General features: G+C 36.9%; 1 protein-coding gene across 1 annotated transcript in view; it reads left to right on the top strand.

Annotated features, from left to right (window-relative positions):
* The window catches only part of MIA2 (MIA SH3 domain ER export factor 2), a 116,946-nt gene that overhangs the window by 47,468 nt on the left and 45,444 nt on the right, over window positions 1–24,034 (top strand). Inside the window, 12 exon segments of the mRNA XM_037056398.1 lie at window positions 562–583; window positions 3,602–3,690; window positions 12,712–12,780; window positions 14,876–14,902; window positions 15,469–15,579; window positions 16,812–16,883; window positions 17,424–17,528; window positions 17,734–17,856; window positions 18,943–19,060; window positions 20,293–20,339; window positions 21,067–21,157; window positions 23,422–23,560. Of these exon segments, the coding sequence (XP_036912293.1) occupies window positions 562–583; window positions 3,602–3,690; window positions 12,712–12,780; window positions 14,876–14,902; window positions 15,469–15,579; window positions 16,812–16,883; window positions 17,424–17,528; window positions 17,734–17,856; window positions 18,943–19,060; window positions 20,293–20,339; window positions 21,067–21,157; window positions 23,422–23,560 (1,013 nt within the window).

Below are 24,034 nucleotides of genomic sequence, written 5' to 3'. Positions count from 1 at the left end.
GATTTAAGGACGTATTGTTTTTTACACTTGCTTGTATTTCCTCAACCTTAAATCTGATCTCTCTACGAATGGGATTTTTCCTTCATTATTTGAGCGAGAGGTTAAAGAATAAAAAGGTTGTGTTTACTGTTTCTTTGTAGTCAGTTTCCATCCATGACCTAGTGGTTGGTACATTTCTCAAGTCATGTTATTTTATGTATTAGCACTAGGGGAGATGATGACAGGGACTTCTTGAAATAGTTTGTTTCAGGGTCAAATCTGTTTCAGGAACAATGGTCTAAATGACATTAAACAGGTATTTTTAAGATACAGTTATTTCAAAGACTTTATTATGCTAATATACAATATGAAATTTTAGTAGGTATTAATTTGTGGCATTTTTCTCATTGCACATATCAATAATTTGGATATCATTTTTGTGAAGTTGCATTTCTTTTGGCTAACTTAAATTCATACTAAGGCAACAAGAAAAGTGTTATTTTTAAGCTGGCAGTATAAATAAAGTAAGTCTGTATTTACTTGGATTTGTTTTAATGTAATTTTGTTTAAAATTTGTTTCAGATTAGAAGCCGACTTTATGTGGGTAAGTTCCTTTTTCTACTCTAGGCCTCACCATGTTTATAATTTTAAACAAAAAATTTACACATGATGTTGTTAACTTTTAAAAAATTTATTCAGACCCTGGCTGGTGTGGCTTAGTGGAATGAGTGACAGTCTGTGAATAGAAAGGTCACTGGTTCAATTTCTGGTCAGGGCTCATGCCTAGGTTGTGAGCAGGTCCTTGGTTGGAGGCGTGCTAGAGGCAACCGGTTGATGTTCCTCTCATACATCAATGTTTCCCTCCCTCTCTTTTTCTCTTCATTCCCCTCTCTCTAAAAATAGATAAATAAAATTTAAAAAATAATTTTATTGGGGACTTCCAGCCAAGATGGAAGCGTTGGTAGACACACTGTGCCTCCTCGCATAACCAAAATAAGGACAATAACAGTTTAGAAACAAAAAACAACCAGTGCTGACAGAAAATTCAACTGTATGGAAGCCCGATAACCAAAGAGTGAAAGTAGAGGTATTCATCCAGACCAGTAGGAGGGGCAGAGTTGGCGGCCGGGTGGAGAGGGGTCGCGGCAAAGGAGTGGCTGGCGGACCCAGCGAGGCAGCCAGTTGTGGAGGGGTATGGAGCACAAGGCAGCTGGTGGACTGGGTGGTCCCACATTTGTGTGCAGATAATCCAGGCAAAACTGGGGAGTGAGACAAACCACGAAACCCAGGGTCCCAGCTCAGGGAAATAAAGCCTCAAAATACCAATTGAAAACCCCTGTGGGGGTTGAGGGGCCAGGAGAGACTCGCAGCCTCACAGGAGACTTTGCTGGAGAAACCCACAGGGTCCTAGAATTTACACAAACCCACCCACCTGGGAATCACCATCAGAGGGGCCCAGTTTGCTTGTGGGAAGTCGGGGAAGTGACTGAAAGCCGGCAGAGAGCTGAGCAGGTGCCATTGTTCCCTCTTGGACCCCTCCCCCTCATACAGTGTCATAAAGCAGCGACATGGGTTGCCCTGCCCTGGTGAACAGGTACGAATCTGCCCCTTATATGTAGCAGGTGTGCTGAGACAAAAAAAAAGCCCAAATGAAAGAACAGATCCAAGCTTCAGAAAAAATCCAACTAAGCGATGAAGAGATAGCCAACCTATCAGATGCGCAGTTCAAAACTCTGGTAATCAGGATACTCACAGAATTGGTTGAATTTGGTCCCAAATTAGATGAAGAAATGAAGGCTATGCTAAATGAAATAAAGGAAAATGTACAGGGAACCAATAGTGGTGGTAAGGAAACTGGGACTCAAATCAGTGCAGTGAACCAGAAGGAAGAAAGAAACAACCAAACAAAAGAATGAAGAAACAATTAAAAAAAAAATAAGGAGAGACTTAGGAACCTCCAAGACATCTTTAAGTATTCCAACATCCGAATTATAGGGGTACCAGAAGGAGAAGAGGAAGAGCAAGTGAAAAAGTTATATGAACAAATAAAGGAGAACTTCCCCAATCTGGCAAAGGAAATAGACTTCCAGGAAGTCCAGAAAGCTTAGAGTGTCTCAAAGAAGTTGGACCCGAGGAGGAGCACACCAAGGCACGTCATCATTACATTAGCCAAGATTAAAATGAAGGAAGGAATCCTAGAAGCAGCAAGAGATAAGGAGGCAGTTACTTGCAAAGAAGTTCTCATCAGATTGTCTGCTGATTTCCCCAAAGGGACCTTACAGGCAAGAAGGGTCTGGAAAGAAGTATTCTAAGTCATGAAAGGCAAGGACCTCCATCCAAGATTGCTCTGTCCAGTAAAGTTTTCATTTAGAATGGAAGGGCAGATAAAGTGTTCTGAGATAAGGTCAAGTTGAAGGAATTCATCATCACCAAGCCCTTATTATATGAAATGTTAAAGGGACTTATCTAAGAAAAAGTAGATAAAAGACTTGTATAGTAAAATGACAGGAAACTCACAGTTGTTAACAACCACACCTAAAACAAAACGAAAAACAAACTAAGCAAACAACTAGAACAGGAACAGATTCACAGAAATGGAGATCACATGGAGGGTTAGCAACGGGAAAGGGAGGAGGAGAGGGGGGAAAAGTTACAGAGAATAAGTAGCATAGACATGGGGAGGGTAAGAATAGCATGGGAAATGTAGAAGGTAAAGAACTTAGATATGACACATGGACACGAACTAAAGATGGGGAGTGTGGGTGGGAGAGGGTGTGCAGGGTGGAGGGGAGTAAAGGGAAAATGAGACAACTGTAGTTGCATGATCAATAAAATATATTGAAAACAATTTTATTGGGGTAACACTGGTTAATATATAATTTTTAGGTATATAAGATTATAATCACACGTATGTGTACTCTATTTAGAGTGCTACCACCTGAAGTCTAGTTTCCTTCCATCCCCATATATTTGACTCTCTTTGCCCACTTTGCTTTCTTCCTACCCACTTTCCTCACTGGTAACCACCATCCTGTTGTCTGTATCTATGAGTTTGTTTTTTTGTTTGTTACCTATTTTTTATATTACACATATCAGTTTAATCAAATGGCTTTTGTCCTTTTTTGTCTCATTTTATTTCACTTAGCATAATACTAAGATTTATTCATTTTGTCACCTATGGCAATATTTGATGTTTTTTAAAAAATCCTCACACAAGAATATGTTTATTGATTTTAGAGAACAAGTGGGCTGGGGAGGGGAGAGAGAGAGAAGGAGACAAAGAGAAAGAGAAACAAACATTAGTCGGTTTGCCTGCTGTATGTGCCTTGACTGAGGATAGAACCAGCAACCTAGGTATGTGCCCTGATCGGGAATCAGACCTGCAACCTTTTGGTGTACAAGCCGATGCTCCAACTGAGCCACCTGGTCAGGGCAATATTCCATCTTTTTTTATGGCTGAGTAGGATTCTACCACATGTATTTTATGCTATGTAAGTACACATCATGTATACTTTAACCAGTCATCTGTCAATGGATACTTAGTTGGGTATTGTAAATAATGTTGCACTGAATATAGGGATCATGTATTTTTATGAATAAATGTTTTCATATTTAACTTCAGAAAGAGAGAAAAAGCTTGCTGTAGAACTTTCTACACTAATCGAAGAAAAATGTAAACTACTTGAAAAATTGAGCCTCGTAGAAAAAGAGGTAAGATGTTTTTGAAAATATTAACGTGCATGTTAGACTCAGAGAACTTTATATCAATACTTCTCAATACAGGTACTTCTGTCTTTGTAAGTTTAAGATTATTATTGCTTTTTTGCAAAGATAAGAGTTCAGTTCTTCATATTACTAGATTTCAATTTGTCTTTTCCAGACTAACGAATTTAGGTACTTTTTAATATATTTTTTGGCCATCTGGATATCATTTTGTGAAGTTGCCTTTCTTTTTTTTTTTTTCTTTTTAAAAAACTTTTTAATGGAATAGTTATTTTTTTTCTTTTTTGATACATAGGATTTTCTTCTATTATTTTGGGTATGAGTCCATTGCCAGATATATGTATTGCAAATATCTTCCACTCTCTGCTTGTCTTTTTATGTCACATGGTATCTTGGTAAGCAGAAGTTCTTAATTTTAATATAGTCTAATTTGTGAATCTTTTCCTTATGATGACTGTTGTTTTCTACTTAAGAAGTTTTTGTCATCCCAAGGATATGAAGATACTCTTCTGTGTTATCTTTTAGAAACTTTATTGTTTTACTCTTCTTTTTAGTGTTTATGTTAGTTTGCTAGCTCTATCATAACATAGGGATTGGGTGGCTTATACAACAGGAATTAATTTTCTTCACATTTTTGGAGACTAGAAGTCCAGGACCAAGGTGTTGGCAGTTTTGGTTTCTTCTGAGGCCTCTCTCCTTGGCTTGCAGATGGAAGCTCAAATGGTCTTTTTTCTCTGTTGGTCTTTTTTCTCAAATGGTCTTTAACAGCTGGTGGCTGTTTCTGGTATTTCTCTTGTGTCTGAGGTTCCTCTTACAAGTAATCAGATTGGATTAGGGCCCACCCTAAAGGCCCAGTTTTACCTTAATCACCTCTTTGAAAGTGCCTATCTTTCAAATATAGGCTTTCTATACACAGTCAGATTCGAACTAGGGATTGGAGCTTCAACATATGAATTTGGAAGTGGAGAGAATAGTTCGGCCCAGATTTAATCAGTCCCTAATCTGTCTGGAATTGGATTCGTTGTGGTATAATTTGGAGATCAAGATTTAGTGTTTTTCACATGGATATTAAATTAGCCAGTAGTATTTATTGAAAAGACTATCTTTTCCTTTATATTTTTTATTACGTTATTACAGTTGTCCTGATTTTTCTCCTTTTGTCTTCCTCTCCCTGGCACCCCCATCCCTCTAGCAATCCTCCCTGCTGTAGTTCCTGCCCATGAGTCATGCATATAGTTGTTTGGCTTCTCCATTTCCTGTGTTACTTTTAACCTCCACCTGTCTACTTTGTATCTACCAATTATGCTGCTTATTCCTGGTAACGTTTCCCCCATTCTCCTCCCTACCTGTCCCCGCCGATGACCCTCCAAATGATTTCCAAACCTGTGATTCTGTTGCTATTTTCCTGGCTTATTTTTTTTTAAGATTTAGTTGTTGATAGTTATGAATTTGTTGTCTTTTTAATGTTCATAGTTTTAATCTTGATTTTCTTTAAATAAGTCTCTTTAGCATTTCATGTTATAATGGCTTTGTGATGATGAGCTCCTTTAACTTGACCTTATCTGGGAAGCACTTTATCTGCCCTTCCATTCTAAATAATAGCTTCGTTGGGTAGAGTAATGTTGGTTGTAGGCCCTTGCTTTTCATCACTTTGAATACTTTCCAGCCCCTTCTTACCTGCAAGGTTTCTTTTGAGAAATCAGCTGATAGTCTTATGGGAACTCCTTTGTAGGCAACTCTCTGCCTTTCTCCTGTTGCTTTTAAGATTCTCTCTTAATCTTTAACCTTTGGCATCTTAATTATGATGTGTCTTGGTGTGGACCTCTTTGGGTCCAACATGTTTGGGACTCTTTGTGCCTCCTGGACTTGTAGGTCTATTTCCTTTGCCAAGTTAGGGAAGTTTCCTTTCATTATTTTTTCAAATAAATTTTCAATTTCTTGCTCATTCTCTTCTTCTGGCACCCACTGCCATTCAGATGTTGGCACATTTGGAGGTGTCCCAGAGTGTCCTTATACTGTCCTCATTTTTTTTTAATTCTTGTTTCTTCATTCTTTTCTGGTTGAATGTTTATTTCTTCCTTATGTTCCAAATGGTTGATTTGAATCTTGGCTTCATTTGCTTTACTGTTGGTTCCTATTAGATTTTTCATTTCACTTAGTGTAACTTCCATTTCTTCCTTTATGTTGTTGCCATACTCAATGAGTTCTTTGAGTATCATGATCACCAGTGTTTTGAGCGCTGCATCTGATAGGTTGGCTATCTTCGGTTTGTTTAGATCTTTTTTTGGAGTTTTGTTCTATTCTTTCATTTGTGCCATATTCCTTCGTCTCCTCAATTTGGCAGCAGCCTTCCTATGTTATTTCTGTGTATGAGGTAGAGCTGTTTTTACTCCCTACGAAAGGCACCTGTTTGGATGATTGTGGCTTCCTTAAATCCTTGGTTGTTGGACTTCCATACAGTTCGATTTATTGACAGTTCTGGGTGTTACTTGTTTTGAGATTTAGTTGTAAATCTTTTTATGGTTATATGAGGAGGCAAAGCAACTCTAACTATGACTCCATCTTGACTGGAAGTAAGTTTCCTTTATATATTTTCATTCACCAAACCCATTCAAGTACTCACAAATCAGAGCTACTAGGGCTTGTTATGGATTCGATAATTTAGTTCAGCAGTTGTCACACTGAGAAGCAAAAAGTACTCAAGACACTGAGATGTGAGAATAAACTTGGAAAAACATCTTCCAATGGGCTCTTCCTCTGGCTACTTGGGATGTTAGACTATATTGATAGATCACCTGTCTACTCTCTGAACCTATGACAAGAGACTATATAACTGTAGCCTAAAAAATTAATAGTTTTACATAAGAATGAATACAGAAAAGATGGGGGAAAGTGACAAGGAAGGATACAGAAGGAACATTTTTTTTCTTTTTTTAAAATATATTTTATTGATTATACCATTACAGTTGTTCTATTCCCCCCCTTCAATCCCCTCCACCCACACCCTCCCTCCCCCACCATTCTCCCCCCCTTAGTTTATAACCACGTGTCTCAAGTTCTTTGGATTCTATATTTCCCCCACTATTCTCGCCCTCCCCCCTATCTATTTTCTGCCTACCTTCTATGCTATTTTCTGTGCCTTCTCCCTTCTTCTCCCCCTCCCACCCCCCTGTTTCTAACCCTCCCTGTGTTCTTCATTTCTATGGTTCCACTCCTGATCTAGCTGTCTTCTTGGTTTGCTCTTGTTTTAGGTGTGGTTGTTAATAACTGTGTATTTGCTATCCTTTCACTGTTCATCTTTTTCATCTTCTTTTTCTTATATAAGTCCCTTTAGCATTTCATATAAGAAGGGCTTGGTGATGATGAACTCCTTGAACTTGACCTTATCTGAGAAGCACTTTATCTGTCCTTCCATTCTAAATGAAAGTTTTGCTGGATAAAGCAATCTTGGCTGTAGGTCTTTGGATTTCATGACTTGGAATACTTCTTTCCAGCCCCTTCTTGCCTGTAAGGTCTCTTTTGAGAAATCCGCTGACAGTCTGATGGGTACTCCTTTGTAGGTGACTGTCCCCTTATCCCTTGATGCTTCTAGGATTCTCTCCTTCATTTTGGTCTTGGCTAATGTAATTATGATGTGCCTTGGTGTGTTCCTTCTTGGGTCCAACTTCTTTGGCACTCTCTGAGCTTCCTGGATTTCCTGGAAGTCTATTTCCTTTGCCAGACTGGGGAAGTTCTCCTTTATTATTTGTTCAAATACGTTTTCCACTCGTGGCTGTTTCTTTCCCCCTTCTGGTACCCCTATAATTCGGATGTTGGAACGTTTAAAGATGTCCTGGAGGTTCCTAAGCCTCTCCTCATTTTTTTGAATTCTCATTTCTTCATTCCTTTCTGGTGGGATGTTTTGTTCTTCCTTCTGGTCCATTCCATTGATTTGAGTCCCAGTTTCCTTTCCATCACTATTGGTTTCCTGTGCATCTCCCTTCATTTCAATTAGTTTAGCCTTCATATGTTCCTCTAATTTGTGACTATGTTCCTCTAATTTGTGACTATAATCTACCAGTTCTGTGAGCATCCTGATAAATAGTGTCTTGAATTGTGCTTCTGAGAGGCTGGCAATTTCTTGGTCGCTTAGAGTTATTGGCTCTGGGACTTTGAGTTCTTCTTGCGCCATCTTTTGGGCTGTTCGTGCCTGTTCCATAGCAGGATCAGAGCCCTAAAGTGTTCACTAGAACAGGGCAACTAAGTCGCTGGGTTGTGACGTTGTATGTGGGGGCGGGGTCAAAGAGGGACTATGGCGTCCTGTCCGCCGCCTGCCGCCACGGCCCTCACCGGTGCCGCAGTTGCTGCCGTCACCGGGCCCACGCGTTTCGTCCCACTGCACGCGAGTGTGCCACCGCCGTCAGCCCTCGCCCCCTGGGGCCTGCGTGGTCTGTCTCACTGTGCGCGAATATGCGCCCGCGGTCTGCCCCGCACCCCAACTGGTTCCCGTCTGCCTGCGCGCCTGGGTCGGGGGCCCTGTCCTGCCCGACCCTGCTCGCTGCTGGCTCCGCCCCTCTTACCGTCCCCGTTGAACGGTTAGATGTAGTCGGACTTCCGTATAATTCAATTTTCTGTCCTTTGGTTGTGTCTTTGTTTCTCCAAACCTTTGTTGTATTCAAACTTGGTTGTGGGAGAAGGCGCAGTGTTTCCACCTATGCCTCCATCTTGGCGGAAGTCCCCTCCAGAAGGAACATTTTTTAAAAAACAGAAAAAAAGCCAGAATGGCACAATATTACTAAGACCAGTGAATACACATCAATTAATTATGGCAGAGAAACCATGAAGCATGAGCATTGAGTAAAGGCCAATAGATCTGGAGATTTAGTTTGAAATTACACTGTTGCTGGTTTTAATAGAATGTTGACATCGGATGAATGGTATCCTTGGCCCTGCTAAGGAATAAGACCTGATTGTATTCCCTAGTTTGGGGCTCACCAAACTTCACTTCTGTTGTTCTGACTGTTCCAAAATTTTCAGCTCCTCCAGGGAGCTGTCCCTGTTTCATCCAGTGAGAGAGTTGTCAGCTCCAGGGACAGTAGTGTACTTGCCTCCAGCCCTACTATGTTCAATTTTAAATGAACTTTTTGCTCAAATAACTGATGTTAATCCCTCATTCTATAATTCATTGTTGATCTGCAGATGCGTTCATACTTCACACTTATTAGTGCAAGACTGTGATTCTGAAAAATGACAATTTCTGTGACCCAGCTAATGAGGCACAGAAAATAATTTGAACTTGATTAATTCTGTATAAGAACTGGTTCTGCAGTGCAATTGATGAGAGATGAAAATATTCTGTCAGTCACTGAAACTTCTTTTCATTTTGAGTGTATTTGTACATATGGTTTTGCTCCAGTAATAGTGTGGGAATTCCGACAGGTAATATATTAGATGCTGTGTCAGATCTCCCAGTCCTGAGTTTGCTTCAAAGATCTTTTCACCCAGCTAGTTTCTCCTTGATATGTCCACATCCCTGTTCGTGGAGCAGCCCACATCCCTGTTGGTGGAGCAGCATTGACAGCTTTGATGTTCTATTTCTGACCCATCCTTTTTTCTAAAGGACATAACTCAGGAATAGCCTTAGGTAAGCACCAGGGCAGGGCAACCTGTGTGAACCAGGTTGATGGAGCCTCATATATGATGCCTTTGCTCTGGCTCTGTGGGGGTGGGTGGGGGTGCTCAGAAAAGGGACAATTGTCAGTGCCTTCCCTCTGGAATTTTGTCCAGTTGGAAGCTGTCTTCTGGCACTTGCCCTGATGTCAGATCCTTAAGTTTCTCCCCCTGTGCCACTGGTGCCCTTCCAGCTGCTGCTCCAGTGCTGGAACCCAGAGGGAGTGAGTCTGTGTAATTCTGAAGTCCTTTATGGGCCCTTTAAAAGGAGACGCCTGAGAGTCTTGCAGTTTCTTTCACCACCCCAACCCTCACTGGTTTTTACAGCTAGAAGTTGGGGGTGGGTGTTCTTATATCTTCCTGGCACTGGAATTGCCAGGGCTCTGGGCTGTGTGGTCTGGTGTGGGGCTGGGATCCTTTGCTCCTGGGGTATCTCTCTTGATTTTTATCTACCACATGTGGGTGTGAGACTGCCTGTTCTGTGTCTCTGTGTCTCTTCATATCTGCCCCACCTACTTGTCTAAATGAGTGTGTTTGGGTTATCAGACTTCCATATGGCTTGATTTTCTGACGGCCCCGGGTGATAGTTGTTTTGTAGCTTACTTGTAATTTTTGCTATGGTTGTGCAAGGAGGTGAGTTGTGTTTACTTACACCTTTATCTTGACCAGAAGTCCAGAGCTGTTGATGCCTCACAGCTATTCAAAGTTCTTCTCCTCCTGTTTGCATATCTTTTCTTAAATTTATTCCCTGACATCTGATGATTTTAAAAACTATTATAAATAATATTTTTAAAAGCTTTGTTGGGAAATAGTCACATATTATACAATTCACCCATTTAAAGTGCAGATGAATGGCTTTTATATATGCACAGAGTGGTGAATCCATTACCACAAAAAATTTCAAACGTTTTTATTACTCCCAAAAGAAACACTGCACCCCTTAGCTACCACCCTTCACCCGGGCTCTCCCATTCCCAAGTCCAAGACAATCTACTTTTTATTTCTATAAATTTGTCTGTTCTGGGTTCCATTTCACATAAATGGAATAATTTAATATGTCCTTTTTGACTGGCTTTAAAAAAATTTAGCAAAATGTTTCCAGGGCTCATTTATGTTACATATAGATTTGCCTATTCTGGACATTTCATATAAATGGAATCATAATATGTGGTCCTTAATGCCTTGCTTTTTTTCCATTTACATAATGTTTTGAAGGTTGACCTATGTTATAGTATGTATCAATATTTAATTTTTTTTGCCAAATAATATTTTGTATCACATTTCTCAGTTGATGGACATTTGGGTTATTCTCCTTTTTGGCTATTACAAATTGATACTGCTATGGACATTAATGTACAAGTTTTTGTGTGGATATACATTTTCAGTTCTTTTAGGTCTATATAATACCTAGAAGTGGAGTTGCTATATCTATATTTAACTTTTGAAAGAACTACCAAATTGTTTTCCACAGTGGCTATGCCAGATTATATTCCCACCAACAGTTTGTGAGGGTTCATCTTCTCCACATCCTTCCCGACACTCGTTAAACGTGTCTTCCAATTATAGCCAGTGTCTCTCTAAAAGTTCCATCGTTTGTCCTCTGGGAGTCTGTTTCTCGTGCTCACTTTTCCCCTTGGTTCTCAGTCAGATCTTACTTTCTTGAATACTGAATTGGTGTATCAGTGATAGTATAACAAATATTATACAGATAATTTTGAAGAGGGTAATATACTATCTTTCTCCAGTGAGGATTTACTATTGCTTCTCTTCTCATAAGTAGGTGTGCTAGGGACATCGAAATCTTAGATTGCTCTAATCACAGATTGAGATGTTTGGAAACTTGGCCTGAGTTCAAAGGTAACTTTCTGGTTTTGACTTGTTTATAAGGTAGCCTATCTGGGTTGGTATTCATTTCCTCCTGCTGCTACAAAAATTACCACAAATTGAGTGGCATAAGGCAACACAGATTTATTCAGCTGTAGTTCTAGAGAAGTCTAGAGAATCTAGACTGATAAAATCAGTCTTCTAGGACTAAAATTAAGGTATCAGCAAGGCTGTGTCCTTGTGGGCATTCCAGGAGAGAAGCTGTTTCTCGACTCTTCCATCTTCTGCAGGCTGCCCGCATTTCTTGGCTCAAAGTTGCACCACTCCATTTTCTGCTTCTGTCCTCACCTCATCTTATCTCCTAACTTTGATCCTCTTGTATTCCTTTTATAAGACCTTTGGGGATTATATTTGGCCCACCAATGGAATCCCATACATTCACCCCAGTTCAAAATCCTTAACGTAATCACATCTGGAAAATTGGGATGAGGGCGGAATTTGGAGAGGTTACTATTCAGCCTTTCTAAAATCGGAGCTTCATGGCTTTTCCCACTCATCAGCTCCTGAACTCCAAATTTTATCTTCTCAGCTTCCATTTCTACTAAAGTCTCTGCCCAGTTTCTTAGCCTCTTGTTCTTTATTTTTGTGTGTGGTGGGGCTGGGGCAGCACTGTCAAATGCTGGACTTGCCTTGCTGAGTATTTTGTTTCTGTCACACATTCTTTTTTTTTTTTAAAAAAATTATTTATTTATTTTAGAAAGAGGGGAAGAGAAGGGGAAAAAGAGAGAGAAACATTGATGTGGGAGAGAAACATCAATCGGTTGCCTTTCCCACCCCCTCAACTGGGGACCTGGCCTGCAACCCAGGCATGTGCCCTGACTGGGAATCAAACAGGTGACTTTTTGGTTTGCAGGCGGGTGTCCAGTCCACTGAGCCACACCACTCAGGGCAACATTCTTACTTTTGTTAACTCTCTGATGCCTTCAGACATATCCTGTCTTTTGGTATTTTTGTCCAGCTCTTTTTCTTGTTCTTAGTGAGAAGGTTGGTCCAAAACAACCTGGTCTTCCATTTATTCACTCTTTAAAAAAGCATTCAAGTCTCAGTGCATTTTACTAAATCCTATAGCATTGTATGTTTCATCGTCTTTATTTTACATTGTTCTTGGTTGTTCTTTCTGTTTTAAAAATATTTTATATTCCCTACTTGCTTTATTTGTTGTTCAATTTGAATGAGAAGTGAAGATGTCTATGGCTACTTAGTATAAATTCCTCTTTAACAGGTAGGTAGACTTTGGACAGCTCTGTGGGTCTCAGGTGTGCATTTCTGTCATTTGCTGCCCAGGCTCATTGGCTGTGACCTGTTGGCTGCCCTGGTGTGGTTTGTCGTAGTGGTCAAACTTGAAGGACTTAAGTAAATCCAAATAAATTCAACATACCTGTGGAAACAGATTCTATCTGCTTCTTAGACACCTATCCAGATACAATTCGGAAAAAAAGTGGTAGAGTTTTTACTTACAGTGTTGCTTTCTTTCAGTATCAAGGCTTAGAGTCATTAAAGGATTCCAGCTTTGAGGAGGAGTCAACAAAAGGTCAAAATTTGGAGGTAAAAATAAATAGTATAATTATGAAAGCTGGGGGAATATTCAATATTCTTACTAGATAGTATAAACTTTAAAAAGTAATATATCTTCTCAAAACTATTTCACAGGAAATGTAAACGAGCATCTCTGGATGTTAAACTTAAAAAAAAGTTAAATACAGGAAATAGAACATTAGTAAGCAGCATACAATATTTTAAATATTTGAGCTGTTGCTGCTAACTTGTTTTGAGTGCAGTGTTGAGTTTATTGTTATCTAGGGCACTATATATTTTTATCCTTTAGTTCTGGGAAATGTACTAGGGTGATATATATATAATTTTTTTACTTTGCTCCAGAAAGAAAAATTTAGGATTGATTTTCATCAGTATAGGAATGGCAAGTATGTAAATTGTACCAGTACTTGCCTTTACTTCACCCCCAGAATTTACTGACTAGAATTAGACCAGAGATGGATATAAGTAGTGGTGTGCTGGTAAATATTGGGTTGGCTGAAAAAATTTTTTTTTTTCTGTACAATGACTCTAGTAGTGGTTAGTTGTCTGTAACTTCATTTGAAACAATCTTGTTAGATTGTATTGTGACAGCTGTCATATCAGCATGCATTGTAAAAAAACATCAAAATTGGTGAATTTTTGTGCAGCCATTTTAATATTGAAGATGGAAGAAGATACGTAACATTTTGGCATATTATGCTTTATTATTTCAGGAAAGGTAAAAACACAACTGAAATGCAAAAAAAGATTTGTATAGTGTATAGAGAAGGTGCTGTGACTGATTGAACGTGTGAAAAATGGTTTGCAAATTTCTTGGTACTGTTGACATTTTGGCCAAGTAACTCTTTGCTGTGGGCCTGTCTTATGCATTGGAAGATGTTTAGCAGTACCCGTGGCCTCTGCCCAGTAGAAGCCAATAGCAGGAGGTAGTAGACATACTCAAAATATCCAAACCAATAAAGTTATTGGTGAAAATGAAAAATGTGTTTTTTATTTTACAGAAAAAAAACTAAATGGACTTTTTGGCCAGCCCAGTAGTATTTTTTAACAATGGGCTATCTGAAAAATGGGCTGCTATTTGTAACATTTGCTGAGTTCTGTTGTGTAAATGCTTTGACTGTGGCCAGTTTCAACATGCCAGCACGATATCCCTGAATGTAGACTTTGGAGGAGATATGCGTAACTGGCCCTAGGGAGCCAGGTATGATTTGGTTACTAGGAAGGAGGGAAGGTATCATAGTTTATCACTTGGCTAAACCTGGACAGACACATTACCCTAGGTAATGGGAGTGCCTTACTATTGTTTTGAGATGGACGTGTCATAAAATACTTATTAATGTTAAAGGAGAGAACAATAGACATTCTACCTGTGGTGTACGTGTATTCAGTCAGTCCATCTCAGTAGTTCTCAATCACCAATGTCTGTAATCATCAGAAAGTCTATGTGGAATGATTCAGAATTTCATACTAGAGTCTAAAATAAGTTAAAAATGGAATTCTAAATGAATTCTCAACCTTTTTCTTCTTCATTTGTTACCTATTAAAATCCTTAAGAACTGTTGAGATTGTTATATTTTATTTGTTGACCTTCTCTTTTAACTGTCTTTCTAGTAGTAATTTATTAGTTCAATTAAAAAATTTTTCAGACATTTTGCATGCTAGAAAAGAAGAGCAAAAAATGGAGGGTGAAGGCATTTTACTCAAGCTTGGTGAAGTTGTGGATAAAGTAAAACACCGATTTATTCTCATGATACTGAATTTACTTAACAGTAAAATCAGCTAAATTTTTACTTTAAAATGAAAATTTTAGAGGTTTTCCTTTAGTTTTAGTAATTTTTTTAAATGTGTATTTTCAAGATTGGTAAGTACAAATTGAATATAAATTAATATTCAACTTAAAACTTTGATGGTTGAACCTGTAGCTAAAATCAAAACCGATATAATAATTTTGGTTCCAATAAGAGAATTCACATATGAAATGGTCAAAATTGGGGAAATATATATAAATAAGCTTTTTAACCACTATATTATAGTATGTATTTGTTCTACTTTTATTTTTTCCTACATTAAATTCTTTAAATTTATGGTTTATTTTTTTTACAAGTTTGTTGAAGGATCACAAATATCAGAGGTATGTTCATTATAGTATTCCATATCCAATTGGAATAATCTAATAACTAATCATCTTGTATTTAAAAGGTCACAGAAAATATGTCTTGATTCAGTATAGATTATTATGAAATATTTTGATTAGTTTTTAATTTATTTTTTATTTTATTATGTCTTCTAATCTTACTAAATTGGATTTCTTCCTCATTTTTTCTTTTATATTGCTTTAGAGCAGAGGTTGGCAAACTAGACTCTGGGCTTTTCGCCTGTTTTTGTAAGTAAAACTTGATTGGAACAGAACGATGCTCATTCATTTACATACAGTCTTTGCTTTCTCTCTATACACGTGGAGTTGAGTTGATGAGACACAGACTCCATGGCCTGCAAGCCTGAAATACGTGTTTTCTGTCTCTTTATAGAAAGTTTGCTGACCCCTGCTAGAATTGCAATGATTTCAGTGTTATAAAATGAACAAATACGTAAACTAAACTTACTTAACTTACAGTGTATGTTCTATTATACTTAACTGGTTTATCCTAACCAAAATTTCCTAGGTGTGTGTCTTATAAAGTTGACTTCCTCTTTTAGGCAATCTGTGAGAAGCTGAACAGTTCCAAATCTGAATTTGAGGATGAAATACTCTTTCTAGAAAAAGAGTTAAAGGAAGAGAAATCTAAACATTCTGAACAAGATGAATTGGTAAGGCTTCAGTGTTTGAGAAGATTGTAGGTAAAAGAAAGTTACTACATTTTATGATATCATTTAAAGCAGCAAAATATATATAATTTTGATTCATTCACACCAGACAGCTATTGTTGTATTGGCTGTTATAATTTTTCTATATGACAATATAAGGAAAAAGAGGTCAATGCCCTTGAATAAATAGTCAGATATTGCATGTTGTAAAAATTCTTACATCACACCAGTAGAAAATCACTGGTTTAAAGTGTTGTATACACAGTAAAAAGTTTAAAGAATACAGAAGGCTGTAAAGTGGAGAGTTAAAATTTTTAAAAAGATTTTATTTATTCGTTTTTAGACAGAGGGGAAGAGAAGGAGAAAGAGAGGGAGAGAAACATCAAATGTGGTTGCCTCTTGAGCTCCTGGTACTGGGGACCTGGCCTGCAACCCAGGCATGTTCTCTGAAGGGAATTGAACTGGCGACCCCTTGGTTCACAGGCCCTCACTCAATCCACTGAGCTACACCAGCCAGGGCGAGTTGAAAGTTTTCAATCCACTAACTCTTTTTCATTTGCTAGAGGTTATCATTATCACATTGAGTTCTTGCACATTTAAAAAAAATTTTACTTACTCATTTTTAGAGCAGGGGAAGAAAAAGAGGGAGAGAAACACTGATGGTTGCCTCTCACACTCCCCCCCCGCCCAAACTGCAACTTGGCCTGCAACCCAGGCATGTGCCTTCAGTAGTAATTGAACCTGTGATCCTTGCGTCCGCAGGCTGGCACTCAATCCACTGAGCCACACCAACCAGGGCCTTACATATTTTTATAGATGTTTTCTATGTGCACTATGGAAGTAGCTCACCCAAATAATTTAATTTGAATAATCACATAGTGGATTTTATTTTATCACTCGAGGTATGTTAAGAACATAGTAACTTTATTTGTCATCCTATTTTAAAATCTCTTTTAAGGAATATCTTGATGTGTATGAGATTATTTAGTATGATATGATGTTAGTGGACTTTTGTAGAGCCTATATAATGTAAATATCATGAAATGTTAAAGATGAGATAAAAATACTGTTTTGTAACTTCATGTAAAATCCCTTTGAGCAAATGGCTGAGTAGGTTTGTTCATTTGAGCCCTTAGCTTTTTGAGGAAAACTCATTAGGTTAACTATTTCTAATGTATATGGCATCTTGGAAACTAGAGGAGTTTAGTATGTATTGATTGATGCTGTCTTTCTAGATGGTGGATATTTCAAAAAGGATACAGTCCTTAGAAGATGAATCAAAATCACTCAAATCACAAGTAGCTGAAGTAAGTTGTCGTAGGCTAACAGGTTTGTTGCTTTTGAGAATCATTCTACTATTTTGATTCAAGAATAAGATGTAATATTATAATTTGAAATATGTGTGTGTGTGTATTTATACAATGTATTCCAGAAAAGTTCATTTTTTTTTATCAGACAAGTATTTATTGGGCTATTGCTAGGTACCGGTCACTGTTGAAGGTGATGGGCAGTTAACATTGATAAGCAAAATAGACAGAAAAGCTGTCTTGGAGTTTAATTCCTGGTAAGAGAGAAACAGATGAAAAAGTTAACTAAATTTTTTACCTAGTTACATAGAAGGGTGCAAGAGGTTAAATCAAGATCCAAGGCCACACGGGCAAGTTAGTGTCGGAGCCATGGCCAGATCCTGATTCTGGGCCAGCCTTTTCTTCTACGGCGCTATGCTGCCTCTTCTATTAATATTGGCATGTTTTTGACTTAAATTCCATGTTTTAGGGAAGTTGTGTAAAACAGAACTATTGTGTTAATCTAATTGTTACAAACTTGGTGTGTTGTGTTTTACTTAGGCCAAAACAACCTTCAAAATATTTCAAATGAATGAAGAACGACTTAAGATAGCTATAAAAGATGCTTTGAGTGAAAATTCCCAACTTCAGGAAAGCCAGAAACAGGTTTGTATTATATAGGGATTCTTCAAATTGTATTTATAAATCTTCTGTGCGTGCGATGACTGACCCATGCTCGGGACAAGAAAAGGTTTTTCCCATGTAGCACACGAGCATCTTTTGTGTCTCTTTTGGGTAGGATAAATTTAAATACATAAATAAGTGTGATAAGATAATATGAGTTTTCCCTTGTTTGGTGTTTGAATTTTAGCTTTTACAAGAAGCTGAAGAATGGAAAGAACAAATGAGTGAACTTAATAAACAGAAAGTAACATTTGAAGACTCTGAAGAATGTGCCAAACAAGTTCTATGTGATAAAGAAAAGCAGATCAAGGTAAATAGCCCTGCAGGTTTTAGTGACTGAGTCAACTAGAATTTTATAGTAATTCTGAAATTTGAAAATGTTTGCTTTAGCAGTTTTTTTTTTCATCATTTGGCTACTTTGAGAATGTGTACTTGTTTTGGCGTACATTCCAGTTTGTACCAGTATTTTCAACCTTGCTAGCCTTTGGCAGCAAGGATGACAGAATACAGGGTCCAGCAGGAACAACACCTGCCTGAGTGGGGTTGGTAGTGTAATAATATGGGCGTGATAATTTATAGTTTTAATTTGAATATTTCACCTAAAATGTCACATGGTATGCTTGAGTGTGATATTGTTATGTTCCAGAATTACATGCTTCAGATTTTGTAATAAAAAAGGAGTGTTATTTGTGCCAGACCCTATATATACCTAGTTTGTATATTTTTGCCCAAATTTTTGAGTGAAAAATAAGGATGTGCATTATACATGGGCAGTACTAATTCTGTATCTATGTAAATGTTTTTAATTATTTTGTTTATACTTATGCATTAAAAGCATAATTCTAGAAAGCAATAATGTTATCTGTATGCAAAATAATACCCTGGAATATGATAATTGGTGTTGTTTCTAAATATAAATAAATAAATAATTGAATTAAAAATTAAAACAATTATTGCCCTGGCTGATGTGGCTCAGTGGATTGAGTGCCAGCCTTTGAGCCAAAGGGTTGCTGGTTCGATTCCCAGTCAGGGCACATATTGTGTTGCAGGCCAGGTCCCCAGTAAGGGGTCCATGAGAGGCAACCACATGTTGATGTTTCTGTCCCTCTCTTTCTTCTTCCCTTCCCCTCTCTAAAAATAAATAAATAAAATCTTTAAAAATTTTTTAAATGGAAGAATTTTTTCCTGAAAGTTTGGGCCAAAAATGTGGGTGTGTACAGTATATATGGCCAAAAACGGTATTTATAAATGTAATACCAGGTAGAGAATGAAAAGCTTACGTACTGTTATTTATGTGCGTTGATTTTTAAACTCTTAAGTATACATTCAGAAATTGTAAACCATTAGCATGAAACATCACACTTTCTTTTTTTTCCTCCCTTTGCTAAATGTCAAGTCTCTGACTGAACGCTTGCTAAAGATGCAAAATTGGGCTGCTGTTCTTGGAGAAGACTTAACGGGTGATAACTTGGAATTGGAAGAGAAGAGTGATTCAGAAAATGGTGCACTCTTAGGTATTGAATGACACATCTTCTTTCTAGAAATGATGACTACCTCTTTTATTTCCTTGTAGTTACCCCTGTGCACCGTGTGCTTTGTACACTTGTGCTTTGGTTTATCTTGTCCATCTTTCTCTAATACTCTGTCTCTTTCTCACCTTCCCTTAACCTTCTGCTAGGATACTGTCTTTTCATTAAATCTTTCCCCAACTCCTCCGACAGACCTATAGCTTCCTTCCTCTCTGTTCTTTTTACATATTGTATTGTGTGTTGTCATGACAGCAGTTTTCACATGGTTTCATAATCATTCCAGTGCCTGTTTTCTCCTATACTGTAAGCTAATCAGATGGTGGGTGAGTAGTTTGAAAAATGAGTGTTATATAAATGAATACCTCAGGATATGTTTTTGTGTGTTATTTAGATTTCAGGTGGTTATAGTACTTTATTCTGGGCCAGCCCAAATTGTTATTGCTAGTGTTGTTTGCAGTCTGTAAACGCAGGAAAAAGTTAGGTTCACTACGGCTACCCACTGTATTCTCAGCTAATTCTTTTGACTTAAGTTGTTTTTTTTTTATTTTGATATAATTGTAGATTCATAGGAAGTTGCGAAAGAGTGCAAAGAGATCTTGTATATCTTTCACCTAGTCCCACTAATGAGAGTTCTCCTTCTTTTGTGTCCTCTTTTCTGTCTCTTCACTCCTACATAATGAACATATTTTTTAAGGAGAGTGTATGATTAAAAAAATCCATTTCTTTGATGATAGCATTAGTGCATTGGAGGATAATTACATTTCCAAAGTAAATGCATACAGTTCTGTTTGTACTTTTTCACTTCTGCTTTATTTTATAAGAAATAATTCTTTTTCTAATGAAAAAACTCATACTTGATTAATGTTATCTTAATTTGGAGTGTAATTTCACTCATATTTTGTGTGGTGAAGGAATCAAAGAATCATCAAGGCTGTGGGACTGTATTTAAGTGAATACTAAATCCTTGTTGGAATTCTGCTCTTGGAATTAATGGTGAAGAACCTTGTTAATTGATGTTCTGGTTCTACTAATGCTTTTAATGTTTAACTTTCTGGGAGCAGGTTCAGGGCCATTCTGCCTTATATCAGATTCATTATTGTAGCAAGAAGAGGGATTATAAGGCTCTAGTTGAGTGAATTAATAAAATTATTTGGATGTCTCTTGTGGCATTGCAGTTTCTTCCTTAACCTATTGTTATATTTTTGTTTTTACAATAGATAATCAACCAAAAGGAGCTTTGAAGAAGTTGATTCATGCTGCTAAGGTTTGTATTACTACATAAATATAAAAAAATAAATAGAATGTGGATTAAACCCATATAACTTTAGTAACTATTTTAAAAGTCCATTTTATAGTTATTACATAAGTGATCAGAATTTTTAGTAGTGATCAGAATTATCTTCAATTGATTTCTTTTTAATAACTTCAGAAATCATATTAATTTTTAGAATTTATCATAACAAAAATTTCAAAAGGTACATGTTTCTGTTGGGTAAGGAACATATTAAAAATGTTTATTTTCTTTATAATTCTCTCTTTGAGTGTTTTCTTCCTCTGGTCTCACTATTTTCCTGTCTCTATTGCCCGATAGTCTATTTTGAGAAGTAATACTAGGTTCATTTTCTTCTGGTTTATCCCTTCTCTTTTCCATCCTAGTAGTGGTATCCTAATCTGCACTGATCTGTGGGAAAGCATGGTAATGGAATTTGAATATTACTTTCACCAAAACTTATGTGTTGGAAGTAAACAGTGAAAGTAACCACAGCACAAGTTTAAGCATCTGTCACTGATCTTCTCCATCCCTATTCTGAAATTTACAACTGTTGATGACTTTGCTAACTTTCTAAAATGAAAGCTATGTTGTTAATTTGTACATTCTAGGCAATAATTTCATCAAATTGATAACAGAGCTTCAGAAGTTGAGATGGTATATAGAAATTTTTTCATGTAACTGATTAATGTTGCTTTTTTCCTTCTCTCATTCTCTGAAGTTAAAAGCTTCTTTAAAAACCCTAGAAGGAGAAAGAAACCAAATATATACTCAATTAACTGAAGTAGATAAAACAAAGGAAGAGCTTACGGGTAGGTAATCTACATACTTTTAAAGTCTTTCTAGCCCTGGCTGGGTGGTTCAGTTGGTTGGAGCATCATCCCATAAACCAAAGGGTGAGGGGTTCGATTCCCTGTCAAGGTACATACCTAGGTTTTGGATTCAATCCCCGATTGGGGTGGGTATGGAAGGCAACAGATCAGTGTTTCTCTTTCACATCGGTGTTTCTTTCTCTTCCTTTCCCTTTTTCTAAAATCAGTAAACATATCATCAGGTAAAAATAAAGGTTTTCTAAATAAATACATCTCCTTATATAGAATGGTACCGTGAATTGAATCAATTATGAGACGATCCAGTTTGATATTTTTTTAACTTTTGTTTCTTATTTGTGAAAAACCAGCCCTGAGTTTTTTGTTGTTGTTGGTAACAACTTGTCAGTTTTCTCCATATTTATGTGAAATTAAAATAATGAAATTATTTTAAAAAACATGTTAAGACCATACTTATTTCAGTATTATATGTGTGTGATGGTTTGTGATATTAAACAGTAGCCAATGAAAATTGCTAAATTTTCAAAATCTTTGTTAATTGCAAAATTGACAAAATTTAGTAGTGATGTATTTTACCAATCTGTTTACGATAGTTTTTTTAAAATATAAGTGCATAATATCTCAGCACATGCAGAAATGATATTAGACCTGTAGAACAGAATTTTTTTCATTGAAACATTTTTATTTATTTTTTTGATATAGTTGATATGACTAACATCCCTGAGCCCTGGCTGGTATGGCTCAGTGGATTCAGCCCTGGCTTGTAAACCAAAAGATCACTGGTTCAATTCCCAGTCAGGGCACATGCCTGGTTTGGGGGTTAGGTCCACAATTGGGGCCATGCAGTCAATGTTTATCTCCCTCCTTTTCCCTCTCTCTGCCTTTCTCTAAAAATAAATAAAATCTTAAGAAAAAAAGAATTTCACCATAACCATTTGTATAAAAAAAAGATGAAAGGACATATTCAAATGTCAATAATAATTAACTTTGAATATGGGATTATGGGTAGATTTTTTTTCTTTTTACTTATCTGTATTTTCAAAAATTTCTACAGTAAGCAAACTATATTTATAATGAAGCATTTTTGTAAAGGTTGAACAGCCAAAGATACAGATTATTAAAGAAGAGATAGCCTTATTCACATAGTATTAGTAATTAGATTATTTTTAGATTTTGAAAAATAATAGTAACCGAAAAATAAAGTGTTGCTGTGTGTAACACATAATACTAAAAGCTGTGGAAGAGTCACTGGAGGAAAAGATAGGGAGTGGAGTCCGCTTTCACGGAAGCTGCGTTTTAGTGTATGAACTCAATACTCCGTACGTGCCAGAACACCAAGGAGTTTGCTCACCAGTTACCCCATCCCTTTAATACTGTTACTTGGAAAATCTTTTTTTTAATATTTATTTTTTATTTTTTTAATTTTTTTAATATAACTTTTGTTCAAGTACAGTTTTCTTTCTTGTATTCCCAGCCCTGCACCCCCCCCAGTGCTCCCCACCCCCCTCCCATCTCCGCCCCCCGTCTTAGTTATTGTCCATGTGTCCTTCATACTTATTCATGTGAGTCCATCCCCTTTTACTCTGTGTTTCCCTCCCCTGGAAAATCTTTATTATACTCTAAAACTAGTATTTGGAGACTATGCCTGTGCCTGTACCCTCCTTCCAAATCTAACTTTCTTTTTAAATGGATCATGAAAGAAATTCCTATAATTGATTTTTTTCTATTCATAACTTAAAAGTTTTCTTCTAAACTGCTTTTCCTCTTTGCTGATCATTTATAGTGCTATTTTAAGATACAGAGGATTTGAAACAAAATAGTTACAATAGAATTACAAAGATATAATGAAGATTTAAGTGTTCATTGTACTTTTTTAAATAGGGACGATCCAGTTTTAATAAAGGTAATATCCAATGTTAATGTCTGTTAAGCGACTGTTCTTGGCAGTGGCTTAAAGCTTAAGTTAACAGGTGTAAATTTGAAAGTAGTTTACAGGTTTTCTGTTGTTGGAAAAAAATTAGTTTATTAATAATTTATTATTATTAGTTATATTTGATTATGTTATTACAGTTGTCCCAATTTTTCCCCCTTTGCTCCCCTTTACCCAGCACCCCCCCTCTCCTTTAGGAAATCTTCATACCATTGTTCAATAATTAATTTTTTTAGTAATTTTTATCTATGAAATGTTAATAATGTAAATTAAAATATTTACTCCTTTAATTATGACTTTTAAAATTTTTCTGTAGAGTGTATTAAAAATCTGCAGACTGAACAAGAATCTTTGCAGCCAGAAAATGATCATCTTGAAAATGAGAATCAAAAGCTTCAGCACAAACTTAAAGTCATGACTGAACTGTATCAAGAAAATGAAATGATACTTCATCGGTAATACAATTTATGTTGATACTGCTACTGAATAGCAAGTAAAATAGCTTAAAATGTTGCATATAAAGTTTATATGATTATCCAAAGTTTTCAGTTTATGATTGAGTTACATTTCATCAATTCATTTTTTTAAAAAAAAATTCTATTTTAGAGAGAGGGAAAGGGAGGAAGAAGAGAGGATGAGAAACAGCCATGTGAGAGAGAAACCTTGATTGGTTGCACTCTGTATGTGCCCCAGGGGATGGAACCTGCAACCCAGGCAGGTGTCCTGACTGGGAATCAAACCAGCAGCTTTTTGATTCGCTGGACGATGCCCAACTAACTGAGCCACATCAGCTGGGGTTCATCCATTTATTTTTTAAAAAGTTATTTGATCTTGAAACACTTTTTCTTCAAGGATGAAAATGTCATAAATGATATTGGACCTTGAAAACTAGTTCACAGAAATCTTTTTTAACTTTTTTTAGATAATCA

Source organism: Sturnira hondurensis, unplaced genomic scaffold (genome assembly GCF_014824575.4).
Source record: "Sturnira hondurensis isolate 20B ecotype Veracruz unplaced genomic scaffold, ASM1482457v3 Scaffold0008948, whole genome shotgun sequence".
Classification (NCBI taxonomy): Eukaryota; Metazoa; Chordata; class Mammalia; order Chiroptera; family Phyllostomidae; genus Sturnira; species Sturnira hondurensis.
The sequence above is the reverse complement of the archived record's forward strand: the minus strand, read 5'-3'. Positions and strand labels throughout refer to the sequence as shown.